This window comes from Salvelinus fontinalis, chromosome 20, assembly GCF_029448725.1.
Source record: "Salvelinus fontinalis isolate EN_2023a chromosome 20, ASM2944872v1, whole genome shotgun sequence".
NCBI lineage: Eukaryota > Metazoa > Chordata > Actinopteri > Salmoniformes > Salmonidae > Salvelinus > Salvelinus fontinalis.
The window spans coordinates 3603087-3626108 of record NC_074684.1 but is presented as its reverse complement, the minus strand read 5'-3'; the positions used below and the strand labels follow the sequence as shown (position 1 = coordinate 3626108).

The following is a 23022-nucleotide window of genomic DNA, read 5'->3' as shown; positions in this document are numbered from 1 at the left end:
AAAATAAACTTTGTTGACAATGAGAGGACATTTCTTTTTTTGCTGAGTTTATGTCGGAAAATTACCACAAACATGTGTTCGACTGTGTTTGTCACATAAGTCATGTAAGTTACCACAAATACCCCACTAACATATAATGCAAAACATACAAAATCTTACCAGATACTTATTAGATTACTTATTCAATTTTTGTACAAATCAGCTTCTCCTGCCATACAAGATTCTTATGAGATTTTCATAATTATTTTCCACATAGGATAGCAGTGGTTTGTGTTTGATAGTATTAGTATAGCTGTGGTGGGTCTGTGTTTTCATGAATATTGGATAAAAAATAGCATTAACAGTAATCATGATACATGAATTCATGAAACTTAGGTAGGTATGAATTCAATCAAATTTGGCCTCCGTTGGTTTGACTGTTTTGATGAGGTATTTAAACTAAGTAGATATAGTACAGCAGGATCCAGCGACGGCGTGAAGAGAGAGGGAGAGAGTGTCATTTTTTCTTTATCGCAAACTCCGATGTGGAAGCAGCGATGCATGTCTACCTTGGCAACAACTCATAAATTATTCATTGGGATGTTAAATAAATGCTCCCCGCACACGCACACACACACATACACACACACACCAAACCCAATCTCTCTCTCTCTCTCTCTCTGCCATAGCCTGCTGTTGCAGTTTTCCACGTCTGTGGGGACAAATATTGGAGGTCCGTATATAACACTGTATCGAATTTAGAACATCAAATGCAGTCAGCTACCTTGGGTCAGGGAATGGACTAGACTAGTGGGAGGGAGGGAGGGAGGGAGGGAGGGAGGGAGGGAGGGAACAATAATTATGGTTGTTGTGATTGTGAATATTAGATGGGTGGAAGAGTGCCAGTGGTTTGGGATTTGAGCATAAATGCACATAGAATGCACACACACACAAACAGCCTCAGAGGCAAATGTGACTGTGACAAATTAGATGCATGTCTCTGGCCTAAACTCAATTAAGACAGAGGAAGTTATGATTCTGTTTGGCTAACCTTTCTAAAAAAATAATCAAAAAAAAAAACACCCATAATTCAGAGGTGTGTCAGTGGAGGATTATTTAGTGGCATCACCTTAACTGAGCTCGAGAAAACAGGGAAACATTTTCCTGTGTCTTTATAAGTGCTAAAAAACACCTCAAAATATTCAAGCAGCCCACTAAATCACTCTTTATATGCTTCATATCCCTTGGATTTCACCGTTTCTCTCAGACCTCTTTTAAAATGGCAGTACATAACACACACCAACCTGGTCTCAGAGCATTTCGTATTATTCTGTACGTATTCCCAAGATGCTCCATTTAGCATGATATGTTTCGTGTGGTATGGGTACATAAGACAGATTGTTACTTAAGGCAAACGTCTACACTCTAAAAATTAGGAGTTCAACAATGGTTTTTCCAACATTCTCAAAGTTCTTTGAAGAACCTTAAGGTTCTTGGCACTGAAAATTGCCCCCTAAAGGTACTTCCAAGAACCCCGTAGGAGGTGGTGTTCATTGAGGAACCTCCTTAGTTGGTGGGGGTTCTTGCAGGAACCTAACTGTCCAACTGAAACATTTGAATTTGAAAGGTAGCAGGTGCAGGAACATAACTGAAAAATGTAAAGATCTCCTCAATTTAAAGTAAGGTTTGTCCCTTGCATGATCTAAATTGATATTGTTTTATGATGATACCATCTATCTTTTCATATTTGTGCAAATATTTCTAAAACAGAAAATTGACACAATTCAATGGATAACAATCAACAAAGAGGTAAGAATATGTAGGCTTTAAGAATATGTTGAAGGCTAGCTGTATTGGGTGCAGATGACTGAACTGGTCACTTTTGTGTCTGGGTCTGCAGGTTTACAGACAAGGAGGCATATAATGGTATGTCAATTGGTATTGTATGTTATGTTGACCAGATTTACCATCATCCTCCCTTACCTCTTCAATGAATATCCCATAGGCCTCTACATTATGGATAAAGGTATGTGTATGAAAACTTATTAACACCGTATTTTTCATTCACATTTACCACAAAAACCACGGTATGAATACTGTCATGTGCATGTTTTGTTAATCATCTGTATAATTACTCTTTTTTGGCTTTACAGACTTCACCCTCCATAGACCTCTGATTAATATAACAGGAAACCTGTTCAATCACCTTGCACTGCAAAATCATTCTGGCTATGGATACGGAGAACATCAACACGCCAGAGGATATACCCATTGGACTTGGGGCTCTGCTGGATATTTTATTTTGCTTTGCCACTAAAATCATAATAAACACTAACAACTTAAATATTGTGTTATTGTTATGCGTATTATTATTATTATTATTAATAATAATAGGGGAGGGGGGGTAGTTAAAAAATTAACCCCAAAATAACTTAATAGTGTTTCCCCACAGTTTCAATGTGAAGAACCACTAAAGGATACTCCAGGAACCTTTTCTTTTTAGAGTGTCGCAACCCAAAGGTTGCAAGTTGGAATCTCATCACGGAATTTAAACTACTTACTACTTTTTTTGCTACTTTGCAACTACTTTGCATGTTAACTAACCCTTCAACTAAGCCTAACCCTAACCCTTTAACCTAACTCTGTCACACCCTGGCCTTAGTTATCTTTGTTTTCTTTATTATTTTAGTTAGGTCAGGGTGTGACATGGGGGATGTATGTGTTTTTTATAGTCTAGGGTTTTTTGTATGTTCATGGGGGCAGTGTTCAGTCTAGGTGTTTGTATGTCTATGGTTGCCTAGATTGGTTCTCAATTAGAAACAGCTGTCTATCGTTGTCTCTGATTGGGAGCCATATTTAGGCAGCCATAGTCATTAGGTCGTTTGTGGGTGATTGTCTATGTCTTTACGTTAGTTGCTTGTGTCTGCACTTTAGTTTTATAGCTTCACGGTCGTTTTTTTGTATAGTTTGTCAGTGTTCGGTTCGTCTTCGGTAATAAAAGAAGATGTACTGTTATCACGCTGCGCCTTGGTCCTCCTCTCTTCATTGTTACGACGATCGTGACAAACTCCTAAACTTAACACTAACGTTAAACCTAACCTGGCTAACGTTAGCCAGTTAGCTAACGTTAGCCACCTAGCTAGAATTTGTAACATCATACGTTTTGCAAGTTTGTAACATATTGTACGTTTTGCAATTTCCGAACATATTTTACATTTTCTAATTCATAACATATAACACGAATTGTAATTTGTAGCATATAATACGAATTGTAATTTGTAGCATATAATACGAATTGTAATTTGTAGCATATAATACGAATTGTAATTTGTAGCATATAATACGAATTGTAATTTGTAGCATATAATACGAATTGTAATTTGTAGCATATAATACGAATTGTAATTTGTAGCATATAATACGAATTGTAATTTGTAACATATCATATTAATTGTAATTTGTAACATATCATACGAATTGTAATTTGTAACATATCATACGAATTGTAATTTGTAACATATCATACAAATTGTAATTTGTAACATGTCATACAAATTTTATTTGTAACATATCATATGAAACGGGTGATGGAAATCCACAACTTAATACATACCATATGAAATGTAATTGATACTAAATGGAGTGTCTCGGATTTACTTCCATAATAATATGAAATGCTCTGAGACCAGGTTGCACACACTCCTCACACACACACACACTCACGTATGCTTTTGCCCATCAGAATATCCCTTCTGTGTGTGGTAATTGGCTACTGGCTCACTTACTCTCTAATTGGAGGGTAGCTGTCAACTGTACAGATATTCAAGGCTGCTGCATCCAGAGAAGAGAAGAGCACAGCTTAGAAGCTCTGTACATCACCTCGTTTATTTTCTTTGTCTTTGTCTCTAGTCTTTCTTGTTCATCCCTCTAAAGCTCTCCCGCCTTCAAATGCATGTCTAAATTAGCTTAGTTTAATGGGGATTCTGACAGAGAGGGGAAGGAAAACCAACAAGGCGATTGGTGGACTGTAAGTAGAGTTGAAAATGAAGATGGAAGCCATGGGAAGAGGTATAGGAGGACACGCTCATTGTAGTGGCTGGAACGGAATAAACGAGACCTTCCTCCTATAGCTCCTCCCACCAGAGTCCACGGATCCACATAGAAATGGAGATCGTAGTGGAGAGAGACCTTGGGAATATTCAGTGATCACAGAGCTCAAGCTAAGGGGCGAAAGATTCCTATAGATATCATAGAAACTATGGTCGACTTAAAGGCTACTGCCTATTACCTTGAAGAGCAAAGGAGCAGACCTTTGCAGTGGAATTTGATTGTTGGGAAGGATATGACATAGGACCACAATGGAAATGAGTCATATACGTGTTTGTGTTTACCATAGACGATTCTTAATAAAGTGCATCATTTTGTATGTGTACCTTGTTTTAAATGATCAAATAAACTAAACGGAAAAAAATACCTATGTTCTGCTACTCTTTTGTTTTCTCTTCGTGTGGCCTGGTCTGAAAGAACACTGTCAGTGAAGGTAACGAGACAGTGAGACTATTCTAACTGGCTGACGTCCTTGTTGGTTGGATACAGGTTACCTCCCATCTTCCAACAGTTCTATCAGATCAGTGTGCAGCTAGAATACACTATTGCCACGGCTAGCAGAACGCCCAAGTCTCACTGGATGAATGCCTGAACTACTGCTCATGAGTTAATGGGGAAATGTAACACAGACAATTATTTACGAAATCTTTTTTGTTTTTCCATTGTGATGAAAGTTTTTTTTTTCAGAATGAACTTGCTCTTGTTTTGATCAATCTCACAATCCAAATACAGTTCGTTATCTGTGTGCTCAGTATTTTCTCCCTCCCTCCCTCCTTCCCTCCCTCCCTCCCTCACTCCCTCCCTCCCTCTCTCTCGCTCTCTCTCTCTAGTGATGGATGGGCAGATCGAGATGAGGTGGTGGAGGGGTACGAACAGGAAGCAGAAGGTGGGATCACCATGAAGCTGCAGTCGGAGGAAGTGAAGTCATTTGATGACTACTTCCTGAAGCTGCGTTTGGACACCAACACACGGAACCCGTGGTTCCCAGAGTTCTGGCAGTACCGCTTCCAGTGCCGGCTGGCCGGACATCAACAGGAGATTAAGAAATACAAGAAAGTCTGCTCCGGTGAGAACCACTAATAAACTACACTAGGCTACCCAGAGCCATGAGGACTGAGCAGGGGTTAGGTTGGGAATCAACAAAAGCAATGGGAAGAAAATATATATACAATCATCCCATAAAGATCATACAGTATTTTCTATTGTAATGTCAATACATGATGAGTTAGGCTGAGGACAAATTAATAGTTCATCTTAATGTTTTGAACTTGTATGATAATGTATTGTCTCCCTTTTTTCCTCTCCAAATACTCTCTCTGCTTACGAACAAAAGGTGATCTAGGTAAATTGAGTTGTTGCCCCGCCAATGATTAACATAGTGATTACATCTAACACCTGAAATGATGCTTGATAGGCATGGGTTCAAACATTTTGTAAGAAAAACAATTTGAAGTATTGATGTTATTGTGAGTGTATTCACCTCAACATGAAGGTATTACACATGTACTACGGTGTAATACCTCACTCTCTTAAGACTTAAGTAAACCAAAATAGCTTGATCCAAGCATTCAAAACATGACACAATTGCAGAGCACTGTAATGTAGCTATAGTTTGCTGTATGTCTTATGTTATTTTCTCTTCTTAAAGATCTCCAAGGTGGTAAGTGTATATTTCAAGATAAAAGAGATGCTGACTTTACCTGCACCTGCACTGTACTGTATAAGCACTTCACTTTGGCAAGACTTGTAGAGTTTGACTGGTGCTAGCTCTGAGGATTAGGTTGGCCTGTTGTACTACCACTAGACAAGTGAAATAAATAGAATGCTCCAAAATGGCTGCTGTGTTCAGCGAAAGCCTGGGGTGGGGTCAAATCAGTCAAACTCTAATGCATAAACTCTTGGGTTGTTTTAAAAAAAAGTACTGCAATGTGAAGAAAGAACAAGGAAGAATGAGTCACTGAAACACACTGTTCAGTAGAACACCACTGTATGAGAGAGATGTGTTCTGTATACAGTGCCTTGCAAAAGTATTCATCCCCTTTGGCGTTTTTTCCTATTTTGTTCCATTACAACTTGTCATTGAAATTGATTTTTATTTGGATTTCATGTCATGGACAAACACACAATAGTACAAATTGAGGAAGTGAAAGGAGAAAAATAACTTGTTTCAAAAAATTCAAAAAAAATCTAAAACATAGAACTGGTGCGTGCCTTTGCTATGACGCCTCTAAATAAGATCTGGTGCAACCAATTACCTTCAGAAGTCACATAATTAGTTAAATAAAGTCCACCTATGTGCAATCTAAGTGTCACATGATCTCAGTATATATACACCTGTTCTGAAGGCCCAGATTCTGCAACACCACTAAGCAAAGGGCACCACCAAGCAAGCAGCACCATGAAGAACAAGGCGCTCTCCAAACAGGTCAGGGGAAAAGTTGTGGAGAAGTACAGATCAGGGTTGGGTTATAAAAAAATATCAGAAACTTTGAACATCCCACAGAGCATCATTAAATCCATTATTAAAAAATGGAAAGAATATGGCACCATAAAAAACCTGCCAAGAGAGGGCCGCCCACCAAAACTCACAGAACTTGCAAGGAGGGCATTAATCACAGAGGCAACAAAGAGACCAAAGATAACCCTGAAGGAGTTGCAAAGCTCCACAGCGGAGATTGGAGTCCTTGTCCATAGGACCACTTTAAGCCGTACACTCCACAGAGCTGGGCTTTATGGAAGAGTGTCCAGAAAAAAAGCAATTTCTTAAAGAAAAAAATAAGCAAACACATTTGGTGTTTGCCAAAAGGCATGTGGCAGATGAGACAAAAATTGTGTTTTTTGGCCATCAAGGAAAACTCTATGTCTGGCGCAAACCCAACACCTCGAGAACACCATCCCCACAGTGAAGAATGGTGGTAGCAGCATCACGCTGTGGGGATGTTTTTCATCGGCAGGGACTGGGAAACTGGTCAGAATTGAAGGAATAATGGATGCAGCTAAATACAGGGAAATTCTTGAGGGAAACCTGTTTCAGTCTTCCAGAGATTTGACACTGGGACAGAGGTTCACCTTCCAGCAGGACAATGACTCTAAGCATACTGCTAAAGCAACACTTGAGTGGTTTAAGGGCCTTTTATTTTATTTATTTTTACCCCTTTTGCTCCCCAATTTCGTGGTATCCAATTATTAGTCGTTACTGTCTTCTCTCATCGTTACAACTCCCGTACGGGCTTGGGAGAGACGAAGGTCGAGAGCCATGCGTCCTCCGAAACACAACCCAACCAAGCCGCACTGCTTCTCAACACAGCGCGCATCCAACCCAGAAGCCAGCCGCACCAATGTGTCGGAGGAAACACCGTACACCTAGCGACCTGGTCAGCGTGCACTGCGCCCGGCCTGCCACAGGAGTTGCTAGTGCGCAATGAGACAAGGATATCCCTACCGGCCAAACCCTCCCTAACCCGGACGACGCTAGGCCAATTGTGCGTCGCCCCATGGACCTCCCGGTCGCGGACGGCTGCAACAGAGCCTGGGCTCGAACCCAGAGTCTCTGGTGGCACTGTGACCACTGCCCCACCCGGGAGGCCAAGGGGAAACATTTTAATGTCTTGGAATGACCTAGTCAAAGCCCAGACCTCAATCCAATTGAGAATCTGTGGTTTAACTGAGATTGCTGTACACCAGCAGAACCCATCCAACTTGAAGGTGTTGGAGCAGTTTTGCCTTGAAGAATGGGCAAGAATCCCAGTGGCTAGATGTACCAAGTTTATAGAGACATAACCCAAGAGATTTGCAGCTGTAATTTTCAGCTGCAAAAGGTGGCTCTACAAAGTATTGACTTTGGGGGGGGGGGGGGGGGGGGGGGGGTGAATAGTGATGTATGCTCAAGTTTCTGTTTGTTTCACAATAAAACAAATATTTTGCATCATCAAAGTGGTAGGCATGTTGTCTAAATCAAATCATACAAACCCCCCAAAAGTCCATTTTAATTTCATGTTGTAATGCAACAAAATAGGAAAAATGCCAAGGGGGGTGAATATTTTCGCAAGCCACTGTAGATTATCCCCTCTGCTGACTATCTGCATGACAAAAGTTGGCCTTTTTCCAAATGTATTGAGAAACAATGGGAAAAGAAGGAGAGAAAATGTATGAGATTTAAGCAGTTATAGGAAGAAAACAAATATGGAGTGGCACCTCAGGTACGGTATGATAGAAGGGTGAATGAATGTCTCTTTTTTAAAATGTCCCTATTAGTGCTATGGTTGCCTTATTCCCTGTGCTTGACAATGCTTTCAGCTGGCTAACCAAAAATGCTTGTTACACAATATGGTGTCCACAGACGTTACTTTTGCTTACTCAAGATTCCTCCATCTTCTGTATCCTTTGGGGGGGGGAGAATTAATAAGCATCTGGACACCTTATTGTGATCTACTGTAATAGTGTGTGCCAGTTATTTTGTGCTGCAAAAGAGAGAGAGAGATGTTTTGTTGTATTTTTTTATCAAATTATAATTCCAAACTCAGTTGTTTATGGGTTGAGTGAGAAGGAAGTTGTACAATTCTCTTGCCGTACAATATTATGTGTGCCTACATTTACACATTGATACGGCACTGTAAATCCAGCACAAACAAACAAAATGGCCACAGTCCTTAGAAAAACAACATCAACCAATTCCAAACCACCATTTTGACATTCTGGTAATTTCCCACTAATCCCCAGGCAATGAGAGTCTTCATGAGAACTACGTCCAGGACAGTAAGATGGGCTTTGTCATCAATGCTATCTATGCCATGGCCCACGGCCTCCATGACATGCACAGTGAGCTGTGCCCTGGCCAGCCAGGCCTGTGTGAGGCCATGGACCCCATTGACGGCAGCAAGCTGCTGGAGTACCTGCTCAAGACCACCTTCAGAGGGGTGTCAGGGGAGGATGTGTACTTCGACGAGAACGGGGACACTCCTGGCAGGTGAGGAGGGAGATGGGGATGGATGGGACGGGGGGGGAGAGGACGATGAGATGGAGAATTGTTGGTGAGCAGAGTTTGTGTAATAAAAGGCATGAGCTGGCACACACCCATAGAACATGATTTAGTGTAGAGGTACTGACTATCGGAGAATAAACTGGAAGCTATAAAAACAAAGATGTTTTTTTACCCAAAAATTACTTTTGTTGCCTTAGAACCTGGAATTATAATTGATTTTGGGTAGTTTGTATCATTTGATGCAAAATATTTTTTATTGTGACACAAACAAGAAATAAGACAAAAAAACTGAAAACTTGAGTGTGCATCACTATTCAACCCCCCAAAGTCAATACTTTGTAAAGCCACCTTTTGCAGCAATTACAGCTGCAAGTCTCTTGGGGTATGTCTCTATAAGCTTGGTACATCTAGCCACTGGGATTTTTGCCCATTCTTCAAGGCAAAACTGCTCCAGCTCCTTCATTTTGGTTGGGTTTCGCTGGTGTACAGCAATCTTTAAGTCATACCACAGATTCTCAATTGGATTGAGGTCTGGGCTTTGACTAGGCCATTCCAAGACATTTAAATGTTTCCGCTTAAACCACTCAAGTGTTGCTTTAGCAGTATGCTTAGGGTCATTGTCCTGCTGGAAGGTGAACCTCCGTCCCAGTCTCAAATCTCTGGAAGACTGAAACAGGTTTCCCTCAAGAATTTCCCTGTATTTTGCACCATTCATTATTCCTTCAATTTTGACCAGTGTTCCAGTCTCTGCCGATGAAAACTTCCCCACAGCATTATGCTGCCACCACCATGCTTCACTGTGGGGATGGTGTTCTCGGGGTGATGAGAGGTGTTGGGTTTGCGCCAGACATAGGGTTTTCCTTGATGGCCCCCCCAAAAAAATTTGGTCTCATCTGACCAGAGTACCTTCTTCCGTATGTTTGGGGAGTCTCCCACATGCCTTTTGGCAAACACCAAACATGTTTGCTTATTTTTTTCTTTAAGAAATTGCTTTTTTCTGGTCACTCTTCCGTAAAGCCCTACTCTGTGGAGAGTACGGCTTAAAGTGGTCCTATGGACAGATACTCCAATCTCTGCTGTGGAGCTTTGCAGCTCCTTCAGGGTTATCTTTGGTCTCTTTGTTGCCTCTCTGATTAATGCCCTCCTTGCCTGGTCTGTGAGTTTTGAGCAGTCTTCTCTTGGCAGGTTTTTTATGGTGCCATATTCTTTCCATTTTTTAATAAAGAATTTAATGGTGCTTCGTGGGATGTTCAAAGTGTCTGACATTTTTTTATAACCCAACCCTGATCTGTACTTCTCCACAACTTTGTCCCTGACCTGTTTGGAGAGCGCCTTGGTCTTCATGGTGCAGCTTGCTTGGTGTAGTCACTTGGTTGGTGGTGCCCCTTGCTTAGTGGTGTTGCAGACTTTGGGGCCTTTCAGAACAGGTGTTTATATACTGAGATCATGTAACAGATCATGTGACACTTAGATTGCACACAGGTGGACTTTATTTCACTAATTATGTGACTTCTGAAGGTAATTGGTTGCACCAGATCGTATTTAGAGGCTTCATAGCAAAGGTGGTGAATATATATTTACTCACCACTTTTCCATTTTTTTTATATATATATTTTTTTAAACAAGTTCTTTTTTTCATTTCACTTCACCAATTTGGAGTATTTTGTGTATGTCCATTATATGAAATCCAAACAAAAATCAATTTAAATTACAGGTTTTAATGCAACAAAATAGGAAAATGCCAAGTGGGATGAATACTTTTGCAAGGCACTGTAGATATGGAGTGTGCGACTCTGTTTTTATAGAGCAGATTTTGTGTGAAATGACTATGAACACACATGTTTGGGCTGTCACGTTCCTGACCTGTTTTCTGTTGTTTTGTATGTGTTTAGTTGGTCAGGACGTGAGCTAGGTGGGAATTCTATGTTGTGTGTCTAGTTTGTCTGTTTCTATGTCAGCCTAGTGTGGGTTCTCAATCAGAGACAGATGGTAGTCGTGGTCTCTGATTGAGACTCATATATAGGAGGCTTGTTTTGTGTTGGGATTTTGTAGGTGTTTGTTACCTGTCTCTGTGTTTGTGTTCTGCACCAGATAGGTCTGTATCGGTTTTGCACATTTGTTATTTTGTAGGTTGTTTGTAGTGTTTCACTTGTGTTTGTATTAAACATGTTTAACACTAGCCGCGCTGCATTTTGGTCCTCTCCTTCACCCCTGGAAGAAAACCGTTACATGGGCATACATGCACATACTGTACATGGACACAAACACACACATACACAGAGCATGTGGAATCATAATCATAATGGGCTGCGACTGGAACAGATTAAATGTGTCTGTGTGCTGCAGCAGTCATTTCTACTTACAGCGTGTGCAGTCAGTCCTCTCAAATCCATATCAAATCTATCCCTGACAGACAGGTGAAAAATAGCCCCAGTCAACTGTTATTCAGCCAGAGGTCAGGGCTAGTACTCAGACATGGTACCATAATCACAATAGATCTGGATTCTGTGCCTTGGTAAGTGTCTTTACATGAAAAACGTCTAACTATATAGAATGTAAGATGTTAAAGTAATTTTGGATAAAGGGGTCTGCTCTATATAACAAGCAAAGGACTTGTTATCGTTAAGATAACTGCTTCTTATTTCCTTTTCCTTTCTCCATTTCTTGACCTTGCTCTGTTTTTCTCTCGCTCTCTCTCTCCCATAATCTCTCTCTGTGCCTCTCCCCATCTTTCACCCCCTGCATCCATCTCCCACATCTCTTTAACTCTCTCTCTCCCATAATCTCTCTCTGTTCCTCTCCCCCTCTTTCACCCCCTCCACCTATCTCTTTAACTGTCTCTCACCCCATCTCCTCTCCCCCTCTTTTACCCCCTCCATCCATCTCTTTAACTGTCTCGCACCCCATCTCCTCGCCCCCTCTCAGGTATGACATCATGAACCTGCAGAGTGTGGGTGACGGTAGCTATGACTACCAGCAGGTGGGCTCGTGGCACGAGGGCATTCTGAACATCGATGACTGGAAGCTGTGGATGAACAACAGCGACATGGTCCGTTCCGTCTGCAGTGAGCCCTGCTCCAGGGGACAGATCAAGGTACAGACACAACTTGGCCAAACCAGTCTGAGCCAGACTGGACCAGGCTGGATTGGGAAAGGTCCTGAACCAGTCCATCAGGAATTCCCAGGACCCAGTTTCATAGAGAACTGCTGTCTATTTTTCTGCTCTGACGCTTTTGTTTAATTTGAACTAAGTTATCTTTGTAAATTGATCCCTAGTCCAGGAATTTATGTGCAGATTTCATCCCTGGTTGAAAAGGAGTGATTTTCATTGTGTTTTACACTCTCCTGTCTGCTTTAGCGGGGCTTTCTAACACTTTGTTTACTGACCTGTGCTGTGCATCACCCTGTTTTACATATCACAACTCTGAGAACATCCACTTTAGGAACAGGATCATGTAAATGCAACTGAGCTTGTCTTTTGGAATATCATTTGTGCGCGACTAAGGGAAAACTGTTACACCATAGGTTCTTATAATATGCACCAGAATTGACTCATTTGTTTTAGCTCAGGGTGGAGCAAAGGGCCTAGAAATGCACCATCAAAGCCAAATTAGATGCTATCTGATTGGGGTTGGTACTGTGTGGGTGTGGGGTTGTGGTTTGTTATTGTTTTGACTGTAAGCTTGTGACTTCTGGAGTTGACCCCTGACCCCTGTGTGATCAGGTGATCAGGAAGGGTGAGGTGAGCTGCTGCTGGATCTGCACCACCTGTAAGGACAATGAGATCCTCCGGGATGAGTTCACCTGTCAGGCCTGTGACCTGGGCTGGTGGCCCGATGATGAGCTGGAAGGTAACTTACTAACAGGACACTATCTATCTATGTGCCATGATGACTGACTACTGCCTCTACCTGGCTGTAGCTCCCCCAGCTCGTACTCCCTCTAATCCTACCATCCTTAATCTGCATGTCTGACCCCCTGCCCTCATCTCCTCCAACACCCACCTCACTAGTCTCCCAATCCACCATCACACACTGACAGTTTTTGCCCCAAGTTCTTTTGTAAACTCAGTCCCCAACACTCTGCAACCTGCTCCCTGCTTTGTTCTCCCTGTGAAGGGACTGCAAATATCTGTCTATTCTTCTGATTTCTATAGCCCTTTATTCTCTTTGTGCCACCAAAAGACATGACTCTCTGCGCCATATACTATGTTTTTCCTCTATATTAATTTAGGAGTGGCCTAAATCGTTGCCGCCACTCCAAAAAGTTTGATACATTTAAATATATATATGATATTTCTGCCAAGATCCACTTTTAAAGGGATAGTGCCAGATTTGAGAAATTATGCACTTTTTCTACTTACCCAGAGTCAAATGAACTCATGGATGCAGTTTGAAATAAGTTGCTAACTAGCATTAGCGCAATGACTGAAAGTCTATGGCACCATAGACTTCCAGGCATTGTGCTAATGCTCGTTTGCAATGGCTCACAAAACTGCCTTCAACTTCATTCAAACTGTTCATTTGACTCTGGGTAAGTAGGAAAAAGGCTTGATTGTAGCAAAACAGAGTTGAGCAGTGGTGCAAATAATAGCCACAAGCACACAACCAACAGTGCAGTTCAGTTATATTTCAGATGGTGTCAACATAACATTTTCATGCATTTTGGAGAATAATTTTAAGAACTGACCTTCTTACCATTGTTCTATAAAACAAATCCCCCTCCCCACCGCTACCTTTGCCACCACTGCTAAAAAAAAAAATCCTAGAGAAAACACTGACTCTGCCTTCCCCAACTCTCCTTTCATCTCACCTCCCGTTCTCTCATCTGCTTTCTTTCAGTCTGTCTTACCTTCCCCCTCTCGGTGCCTCCCCTTCCCTTCTCATCTCTCTCTCTCTCTGCTGTCATCCTGTTTTCTCATTGTTGCCATGACCAAGGTTCCCTCAAATTTAAGGGCACTGAGCAAATTGTAGGTCTTGTGAGCAGAAACTTTGAATGTTGTTGAGAGATTTGTGCAACTTCCCACGTGCGTTTATAGTGAACACTGAGGCTGTACCCTTACAGTTTTATACAGTAGCCAATAGGCTAATAGGCTACTGTGGGTATTTGAGCATAATGTAGGCCTACCAACAAAACCAATGGAGCAAATCCCATAACATGCCCATGGAAATAACTTTTGATATATATGATATAGCCTATACGTGTTGTTCAAGAAACCAGTTTACAAAATTAAATGTATTATTATTACCATACAGAGAATTACACAATGTAGGCTACCCCTCTGCCTATTGGCTTATTTGCATATTCAAGCCGGTCTCAAAATACAACACTGTCCAATTAATAATTAAAGCAAGCTTTTCAAAGACAGCTTGAAATGTAGCCGACACGTTTCGTGCTCTTGTTGGAAGCAGTAACTCCACATTGCTGACCTATACGTATCTATAACTAGACTAATAACTCGCTAACTAGCAAATAATATCAACACACGTTAATACACTCTGATCTGAAAAACGCATTCACTCGCGGGTCATTGAAAGACCGCTCGTGGGCTACCCCAGCCAATAGAATTCTACTCTGTTTCGCTCTGGCTCTGCCTACAACACATTCACAGAGTCAATCTTGCAAAGTTAGATTTGCTTTGGTTTGATGCATTGAAAAGGAGCTGATATAATGTTGATTCGATAACAGAAAAAAACGTTGATCCATATAGTGCAAACTAATGGGGCGAACTCAGTGAATTGCAGTCTCTTGCGTCTCTGTGCAGTCCTGGACGAGTTGCGCTAGTGCGCACGCGCGCGGTATAGAGGACAACGATTCGAGCAGAGTTGAGCTCTCCTTCCTTCTCCCTGTCAGGTGAAAAATCCCATTAGCTCACTGAGAGCCCTGTGATAGATTTCCAACAGTTTGCTGTCAGAGATTAAATTCCCCTCTTTCCTATGATTCCCTATGCATGTCTGGGAATATCAATAGCGCTGTCATTCCAGGTTACTGGGGAAAACAGTTTTACACCAGTGTTCAGAGAAGGGAAGGTGTTGTGCACTTGAGGAGCGAGGAGAGAGTGAGTCTATTCAAAATATTAATGATTTTTTTTAAATAATGTGAAAAAAATGTATAAATATTTTCCTCCGAAACATATGTACCACAATTATTGGCACCCCTAGAAATTCTTATGAGTAAAATCTAATTTAAGTATATTGCCATTCATATTTTACGTTTTCGAGTTCACCTGAGTGATTAAGAACACTTAAGTGGTGAGCCATGACTTCCTGTTTCACTGGGGTATAAATATGAGGTGACACACAGGCCAAGTTCCCATAGTCATCCATCACTATGGGAAAGACCCGAGAATACAGTAATGATGTGCGGCAAAAGGTTGTTGAGCTTCACAAATCAGGAAATGGCTATAAGAAAATAGATCAATGGTTGAAAATGCCCATTTCCATTATCAGGGCAATAATTAAGAAGTTTAACGTAACTGGAGATGTTAACAATTTACAATCTAACAATCTAAGTGGACGTGTGTCTATATTGACCCCACGCACAGTGAGGAGGATGGTTTGAGTGGCCCAAAAATCTCCAAGGATCACAGCTGGAGAATTGCAGAAGTTAGTTGGGTGTGGGGTCAGAAAGTCTACAAAACTACGATCAGACGCCACCTACATAACCGCAAGTTGTTTCGGAGGGTTACCATAAAAAAGCATTTGCTGTCATCAAACAATCAACACAAGTGCCTACAGTTTGCCAAATGTTACTGGAACTTTCAATGGGACTGGATTCTATGGTCAGGTGAGACCAAAATAGAGCTTTTTGGAAACAAACACCAGAGGTGGGTTTGGCGTAGACAGAAAGATAGTCATGCAGAAAAGTACCTCATCCCCACTGGGAAGTATGGTGATGGATCTTTCATGTTGTGGGGCTGCTTTTCTTCCAAAGGTCCTGGGCAACTTGTTAGGATACATGGTATCATGCTCCATCAAGTACCAGCAGATATTAAAGCAAAACCGGACTGCCTCTGCTAGGAAGCTTAAACTGGGCCGCGGTTGGATCTTCCAGCAGCCCAATGATCCAAAGCACACCTCAAAATCAACACAAAAATGGTTCACTGATCACAGAATCAAGGTTTTGCCGTGGCCATCCCAGTCCCCTGACCTAAACCCCATAGAACACTTGTGGGATGAGCTGAAGAGGAGAGTCCACAAGTGTGGACCGTGGAATCCGAAGGATCGGGCGAGATTCTGTATGGTGGAATGATCTCAGATTCCTTGCCATGTGTTCTCCAACCTCGTTACGCATTATAGGACAAGACAAGGAAAGTTGCACAAAATATTGAATGAAGGGGTGCCAATAATTGTGGCACACATATAGTTGAGAAAAATATTTGTTTTATGATAAGAATGTATTTTTTCTTTAAAATATTTTACTTTAAGTAAAGGTTCAATTTTTGTGAATATTTTGTATGAAAGAACAAGAGGATGAGCAATAAAGATTTTTTTTCATAGCCTGTTTTGCTCATATTTACCAAGGGTGCCAGTATTAGTGAAGGGCACTGTATATCCAGATGAGATTTTGCATTAAGTTAGCTAACTAGTAATTGTATACATGTGATTTGGTTTATGAGGGCTAAATGATGCTGGTTGTGATGGCATAGACGTAGGCAGGCATTGCCTGTGGTGGCTCTGACTGTAATGCTATTAGCTAGGAGCGCTGTGTAATTCAGGGGTTTTAAGATGAGTCTGGGGATGTCACTTTTCTCTCATTAAGCCCTTGCGAGTCTAAGTGTGTGTCGGATGACAAATCACCACCAATGCGACATGATGGACAGCCACAGACACACAGAAACAGACACTTTACACTGCAGCATAAGCATGCTGACAGATTTGGAGCATGTGTATGTGTTTGTTCCTGAGTAATTTTAGGCCATCTTTGAAGGGCTATGATCTTCCCTATATACCTCTTGACTTCCCACATTTCTAAATCTGTTCACTAGTCCTCTGCCTTCATCTTCTCCCCCTCTCTTCAGTACACCCATGTTCCCCTCTTCTCCATTTATAGTCCTTCCTATTACTTTTCCACAATTGACATGCTTCAATGATTATATAGGCAACAATAGCGTCTCTCCTTTCCTCTGTCCTCTGCAGGTTGTGTGCCCCTGCCGCTGAAGTACCTGGACTGGTCAGATGTGGAGTCCATCGTGGCGGTGTGTTTGTCCTGCGTGGGCATCCTGGTCACCCTCTGGGTAACCTTAATCTTCATGCTGTACCGCGACACGCCCGTGGTCAAGTCATCCAGCCGCGAGCTGTGTTACATCATCCTGGTTGGCGTCTTACTGGGATACATCTGCCCCTTCACCTTGATCGCCCATCCCACCGTGACCTCCTGCTACCTGCAGCGCCTCCTAGTGGGCCTCTCGGCTGCCATGTGCTACTCCGCGCTGGTCACCAAAACCAACCGCATCGCCCGCATCCTGGCCGGCAGCAAGAAGAAGATTTGCACCAAGAAGCCCCGCTTCATGTCGGCCTGGGCCCAAGTAGTCATCTCCTTCTTCCTCATCAGCCTGCAGCTCATCTTGGAGATAACCCTGATCATCCTGGAGCCGCCCATGCCCATCAAGTACTACCCCAGCATCCGCGAGGTCTACCTCATCTGCAACACCAGCACGGTGGGCATGGTGGCGCCGCTGGGTTACAATGGCCTGCTCATCATGAGCTGCACCTACTACGCCTTCAAGACGCGCAACGTCCCGGCCAACTTCAACGAGGCCAAGTACATCGCCTTCACCATGTACACCACCTGTATCATCTGGTTGGCCTTCGTGCCCATCTACTTCGGCTCCAACTACAAGATCATCACCACGTCCTTCTCCGTGAGCCTGAGCGTCACCGTGGCGCTGGGGTGCATGTTCTCGCCCAAGATGTACATCATCATCGCCAAGCCGGAGAGGAACGTGAGGAGCGCATTCACCACGTCCGATGTAGTCAGGATGCATGTGGGAGACGGCAAGGCGGCTCAGCAGAGCAAGAGCATTCTCAACATGTTCCGTAGGAAGAAGAACGAAAACGGAAGCACCAAGTGAGTAACCTTCAGTGATGTTCAGAACTCAGGGTCTAGAGATGAGGGCATATAGAAGGATAGAATAGGGCCTGCACACTCGTTTGGATCCAAAAGTAGTCTTGCGACTACAATAAACGTATGTTTCAGAGAATTAGAGCTTGTATGCCCTATTCTGTCATTCTACTGTTTTTTTCTGCCCAAATATGATGAATTATGAGTTGTGCTTGACTATACACTTCCTTGGTAGATAAGCCAATCAAAAACAAAATATGATAGATCATCAGATTCACAGATTTAATCCTGAGATAGTACATATTGATTTACCTCAGAACTGGTCATAACTTCAAAGCCAGTCAGATTGCAAGATTAGCACAAAATAATGGGAGCGTATATTTCATGTATGATGATTAAAGTATAGATTTAAACAGGATTCCTAATAGGTGTTCCACAGCAAAAACACTGACAGTGTCTAAAGTAAGGATTGAGATGGGGGATGAGAGAATGTTGTCTTTGAGTGTTGTCTCTCACCTTTGCTCTAATATGTCCCACTTAACCACTTCCAATGGACAGAGGTTGACTCTGACAGGCTCATGTTTAGACACAGGCTTGGCAAACTCCTGTCCTTGAGGTCTGCAGTGTCTTTGGAAAAGAATGTCTCAGTAGTTAGTAGGAGGAGGGTCTACTAATCTTTCTTCGTAGCTCCAGACTGGTTGGTGATGACAAGGTATGCATGACTGCCAGTAGACACTGCAGCCTTCAAGGGAAGAAGATGTGCACACCCCTGGTTTAGGTGATTTAAGTTTATCCTGAATTGTCCTCACATTTATCCCGGTTCGAAGCATGAAACCCTCTTTGTCTCCCTCACGAATCACATAAGAGAGACTAACCTAACGGATCCTGCTATGCACAGCGCTAAAGCCTTGTGTTATTACCTTGTGTCAGACAGTACAGGCACCAGAAACATTTTACAAGTGCATGTTGCCCATCTCAGCTTGATAAACACTTACTTTAGATAAACAGGTCTAAATTTGGTAGATGGCTCAAAGTACTTTGAATTAAGCCATCTATGGTTCATAATGCTCTTCAAACAGCACATTATGAAATTATGAATCAAAGTATTTAGTTACTGTAAATTCCCAGATTAGTCAATGCAATCCCACTTGGAGCTCACAAATGAACCACACCACTGCTGCCTGTTAATAATGTTGTTAAAAAGTCTTGAGCGTATTTTAACATGCGTAGACAAATGTTGCGTTGCTGCTGGTCTGTTCTATTGTGCTATGTGTTGTTGTTGTTGACTAACCCTTCCCCCGGGTTGTCTCTGTTAGTAACGGCAGTCTTTATCTCGTTCATAGTTCTAATGGCAAGTCTGTGTCATGGTCTGAACCAGGTGCAAGACACCCTCAGAGGGGGGGGAATGTGTGGCACAGACTGTCTGTGCATGTGAGGAAACAGGAAGCCGGCTCGAATCAGACGGCGGTCATCAGGCCCCTAACTAATGCCCCCGTCGACCCCCACAGCTGCGACCCACACCACCAACAACACAGCCCTGGCACAGACCCCCACCTCCCTCACCCCGGCACCACGGCTCTGTACAACCTGGCGGAGGAGGAGGACGAGGAAGCACGCCCTCTCTGGATTGCCCCCCACTCCCACTCTGGAACACTCCACGGGAAGGATTCAGAGGAGCCACCCTCTTATTCTCACTTAACCACCGAGCCCTTGCAGAGGGTGATGGTGGACACGCACAGCTCCAATATCCCTGGATTTAACGACACAACGGGTGCCTCCGGCATCCAGGCCAGCTCCACCAACCAACCCCTAGGCTTTACCTTCTCTCAGCTTTCCTGCCCCCTGCAAGGTGGGGCTTCTTTTGGAGGGGAAGACCTCATCTCGCCCCTGGAGGAGGCTGAGGGGGAGGCACTGGACCTCCTACACAGCTACACAGAGGAGGATGACGAGGAGGAGGGAGAAGAGGAGCTAGCTCAGAGTAAGCTGACCCTGGAGGACTCCTTGGCTCTGTCTCCCCCCTCCCCCTTTAGGGACTCAGTGTGTTCTGCCGGGTCGGTTCCCGGCTCCCCCATCTCTGAGTCGACCCTCTGCAGCCCCCCGAGCTCTGCCTACTCCTCCATCATCCTCCAGGACTTCAGACGGAGCTCCTCCACACTGTGAGAGCCACCAGGCACTGACACACACACACACACACACACGCACACACAAACACACCATGTTACTAAGATGTAACATCAACGATTTGATAATTGATTTGCTTATTTATTTATACATTGCTCCGTTTGTTCTGTCATTTGCTTGCTTGGATTATATTACAAGACATTTTATGTCATGGGGGAGTTTAAGTGAGAGAAAATGAAAATAAATGGAATAGTCCAGTAGCAATCATGTTTCTCAAGGGCTGTGAGTCCCCACCAACCGTTCTGCAAACTTTGAGACTGGGATCAGTGCCAAAACTACCTGGCTCTTGTGCCAAATGGATTAAGCAAAGCTGGCAATCACAATGAAGGCTTTAGCTATATGATTTTGTTTTGCTATTGTTGTGCATTTAAATAGCCTATGAGACAAATGGAGGGAAGGCTGTGTATAAGGTGCTCGGATCTTATCCTATGATTTCGGTGAGATACAGGGACCAAGATCCCACAATGCACTGCCTGTTTGGTCCAATACTGTACCTGTGCAGTTGAGCTCATATTATTATGTGTAGCAGACACAGCTGGATCAAAAGACTCTCTTTGCCTTTTTTCATAAAGACTTAGTCCTCAATATGAAGTACTCTTCTCAGCTTACCAGTACTTTTACTACTAACCTCATTGCAGTTCAAACATTTACTCTCTGATAAGAAACAAACTCTATGAACCGCAGGGTAGGCTACAGTATAGTATATAAGCAGTATTATGTGTCTCAGACATTGCATACAGGGCCCCAATAACATAATATGATGGAAATTGAAGATTGGGTATTTGCGCTGTATGCAATACGTTGCAACATGGTTTTTATTGTGCCAATCAAATTAGTTTTCCAGTTCTCTGCATTCATGTTTGCTGATAAGGCATCTTCAGGAGATTCTAAGATTGTGTACAGTATTTTACATTACGTGTTGGGCTTGATTGTAGGCGACTGTAATGTTATGGCATTATACGTTTTAACACACTCCTGAGACATGTTTGGTTCACACAGGATGCTATGAAGATGAGGTTCTGTTTTCCATACTGTGTGTGTGTGTGTGATGATATTTTTTAAATGTTTTCTGAGGCCGCTGTGTCATTGTAATGGAAATATACTTGTGTATGTTTTCAAAGTTTGTAATATTGTTTAGCCATCTCTCATTTTTTTTCTCACACTGATGGTGTGTTTGTAATATCAGTAAATGTGTATATATTTAGAATGTGAAACTATTTCTACGTTTTAAAAGTCGTCTTACAGATGCTTGTGGAAGAGCTGTGTTGGCATTGATTTAGGGTAACTTTTCAAGTTAGCCGTATCCTCTTGAAATTATTCAGTTGTAAAGCGTACCAATGGATAGTTGCTTCTTGTGGTAAGATTATATGTGCTTCAATCTAGTTTAGGTTTTGTATTATAAAATTGCAGTTGAATTGGTTTACTTGATCATACGCTTCTTAGTACTTTACGAGAATGCAACTCCAAAGTATAAAAACACATATACAGTATGTATAGTTCTATAGTATTGTAATTGTTATTACAAAATGTTATATTTAGTCTATTAGTGTAAGTTGTTGGAAGATTTTAACATTTCTTAAATGTAAAGTAACAGAGGGATCACGTTTTACAAGGTCACAGCTAGAATGAGATAGTCCTACATGTTTTTGGCAAGGCGAAAAATGCTGTAAAATAAAAACCTTTTATAGTAAGATGACTCATTGATTGGATGATTTCATAATGCTTTAATTTATAGGGGTTAAGGGGTACGTTGAATTGACAGCCCTGCTCAATTTTGGAATTAATTTGGTCCAAATAGGCCCTACAATTTATTTTAAAGTATTGATTGCTTATCAAATGTGCATTATTAGCACATTTGTTGTTTGGCCGTCAGACACACAAAGCACTCATGGTTACCATGTAAACGCAGGAGGAGGAGGCACATTTTTATTTATTTTTTACTTGGACACTAGACATTTCCGGGTCTTATGACTCCGTGTCATATGATAAGTGTTTTTGAACAAGTAGTAGGAGGGGAAGTAGAGCACTTTCTAATGCAGTTAGTTACCATATTTCCAAACAGCACAGAAACAGTTTCCCATTGCCTCATCGTGTGAGAGAAAAACAAGGTGTTGAATTTGAGAAAGTCATTCGGACTTTCAGACTATGGCAGGCGGATCGGTATCGGAGTGCAAGGAATACTTGTTTAAAGTCCTTGTCATCGGAGAGTTAGGCGTGGGGAAAACCAGCATCATCAAAAGATACGTCCATCAGTTATTCTCCCAACACTACAGAGCGACTATTGGGGTCGACTTTGCGCTCAAAGTTATCAACTGGGACAGCAACACGCTGGTGAGGTTACAACTATGGGATATCGCAGGTAAGACGGATGGATGCACATTTTCTATATATCAAGACTATTGAGATGCTACAAATGGGCTTACCCTATGCTATGCATTGTTTGGTGAAAGTAGCCTGTCCACTTTCTGAAAAGTGCTCGAGTGTGGTGACTGCGCAATTCTAGAGGGGAAGCTTTGAATTGCACACGTGTTTACGCGACTGCACAGCAAATAATGTTGTTAGCGCAATAGTAATTATGTATATATATTTTTTTTTACATACGTGGGCTTCATACTTTGTACACAGGGGCACGTGCATATTTATGTGAAAATACCGGTTTGGTCTGTTGTTTCCCCCGGTGTTATGATCAGGGTAACCAACATAAAACAATG

The 23022-nt window shown here is 42.3% G+C and overlaps 2 protein-coding genes across 7 annotated transcripts in view; both read left to right on the top strand.

The window, feature by feature from the left end:
• Window positions 1-22002, top strand: part of LOC129817158 (metabotropic glutamate receptor 1-like) — a 63143-nt gene extending 41141 nt beyond the window's left edge. For 3 of the 6 annotated variants that reach the window (XM_055872126.1, XM_055872127.1, XM_055872128.1), the window contains exons 4-9: window positions 4917-5152; window positions 8806-9052; window positions 11993-12161; window positions 12792-12918; window positions 17206-18136; window positions 19474-22002. In XM_055872126.1, the coding sequence (XP_055728101.1) occupies window positions 4917-5152; window positions 8806-9052; window positions 11993-12161; window positions 12792-12918; window positions 17206-18136; window positions 19474-20290 (2527 nt within the window). In that variant the 3' untranslated portion in view covers window positions 20291-22002. Of the gene's footprint in view, window positions 1-4916; window positions 5153-8805; window positions 9053-11992; window positions 12162-12791; window positions 12919-17205; window positions 18137-18817; window positions 18909-19473 lie in introns of all 6 variants that reach the window. The other 3 variants (XM_055872131.1, XM_055872129.1, XM_055872130.1) reach the window with 3 other exon arrangements.
• Window positions 22003-22180: 178 nt separating this feature from the next.
• The window catches only part of LOC129817157 (ras-related protein Rab-32-like), a 29953-nt gene continuing 29111 nt past the window's right edge, over window positions 22181-23022 (top strand). The window contains exon 1 of the mRNA XM_055872125.1: window positions 22181-22670. Coding sequence (XP_055728100.1) covers window positions 22457-22670 — 214 coding nt within the window. The 5' untranslated portion in view covers window positions 22181-22456. The remainder of the gene's footprint in view (window positions 22671-23022) is intronic.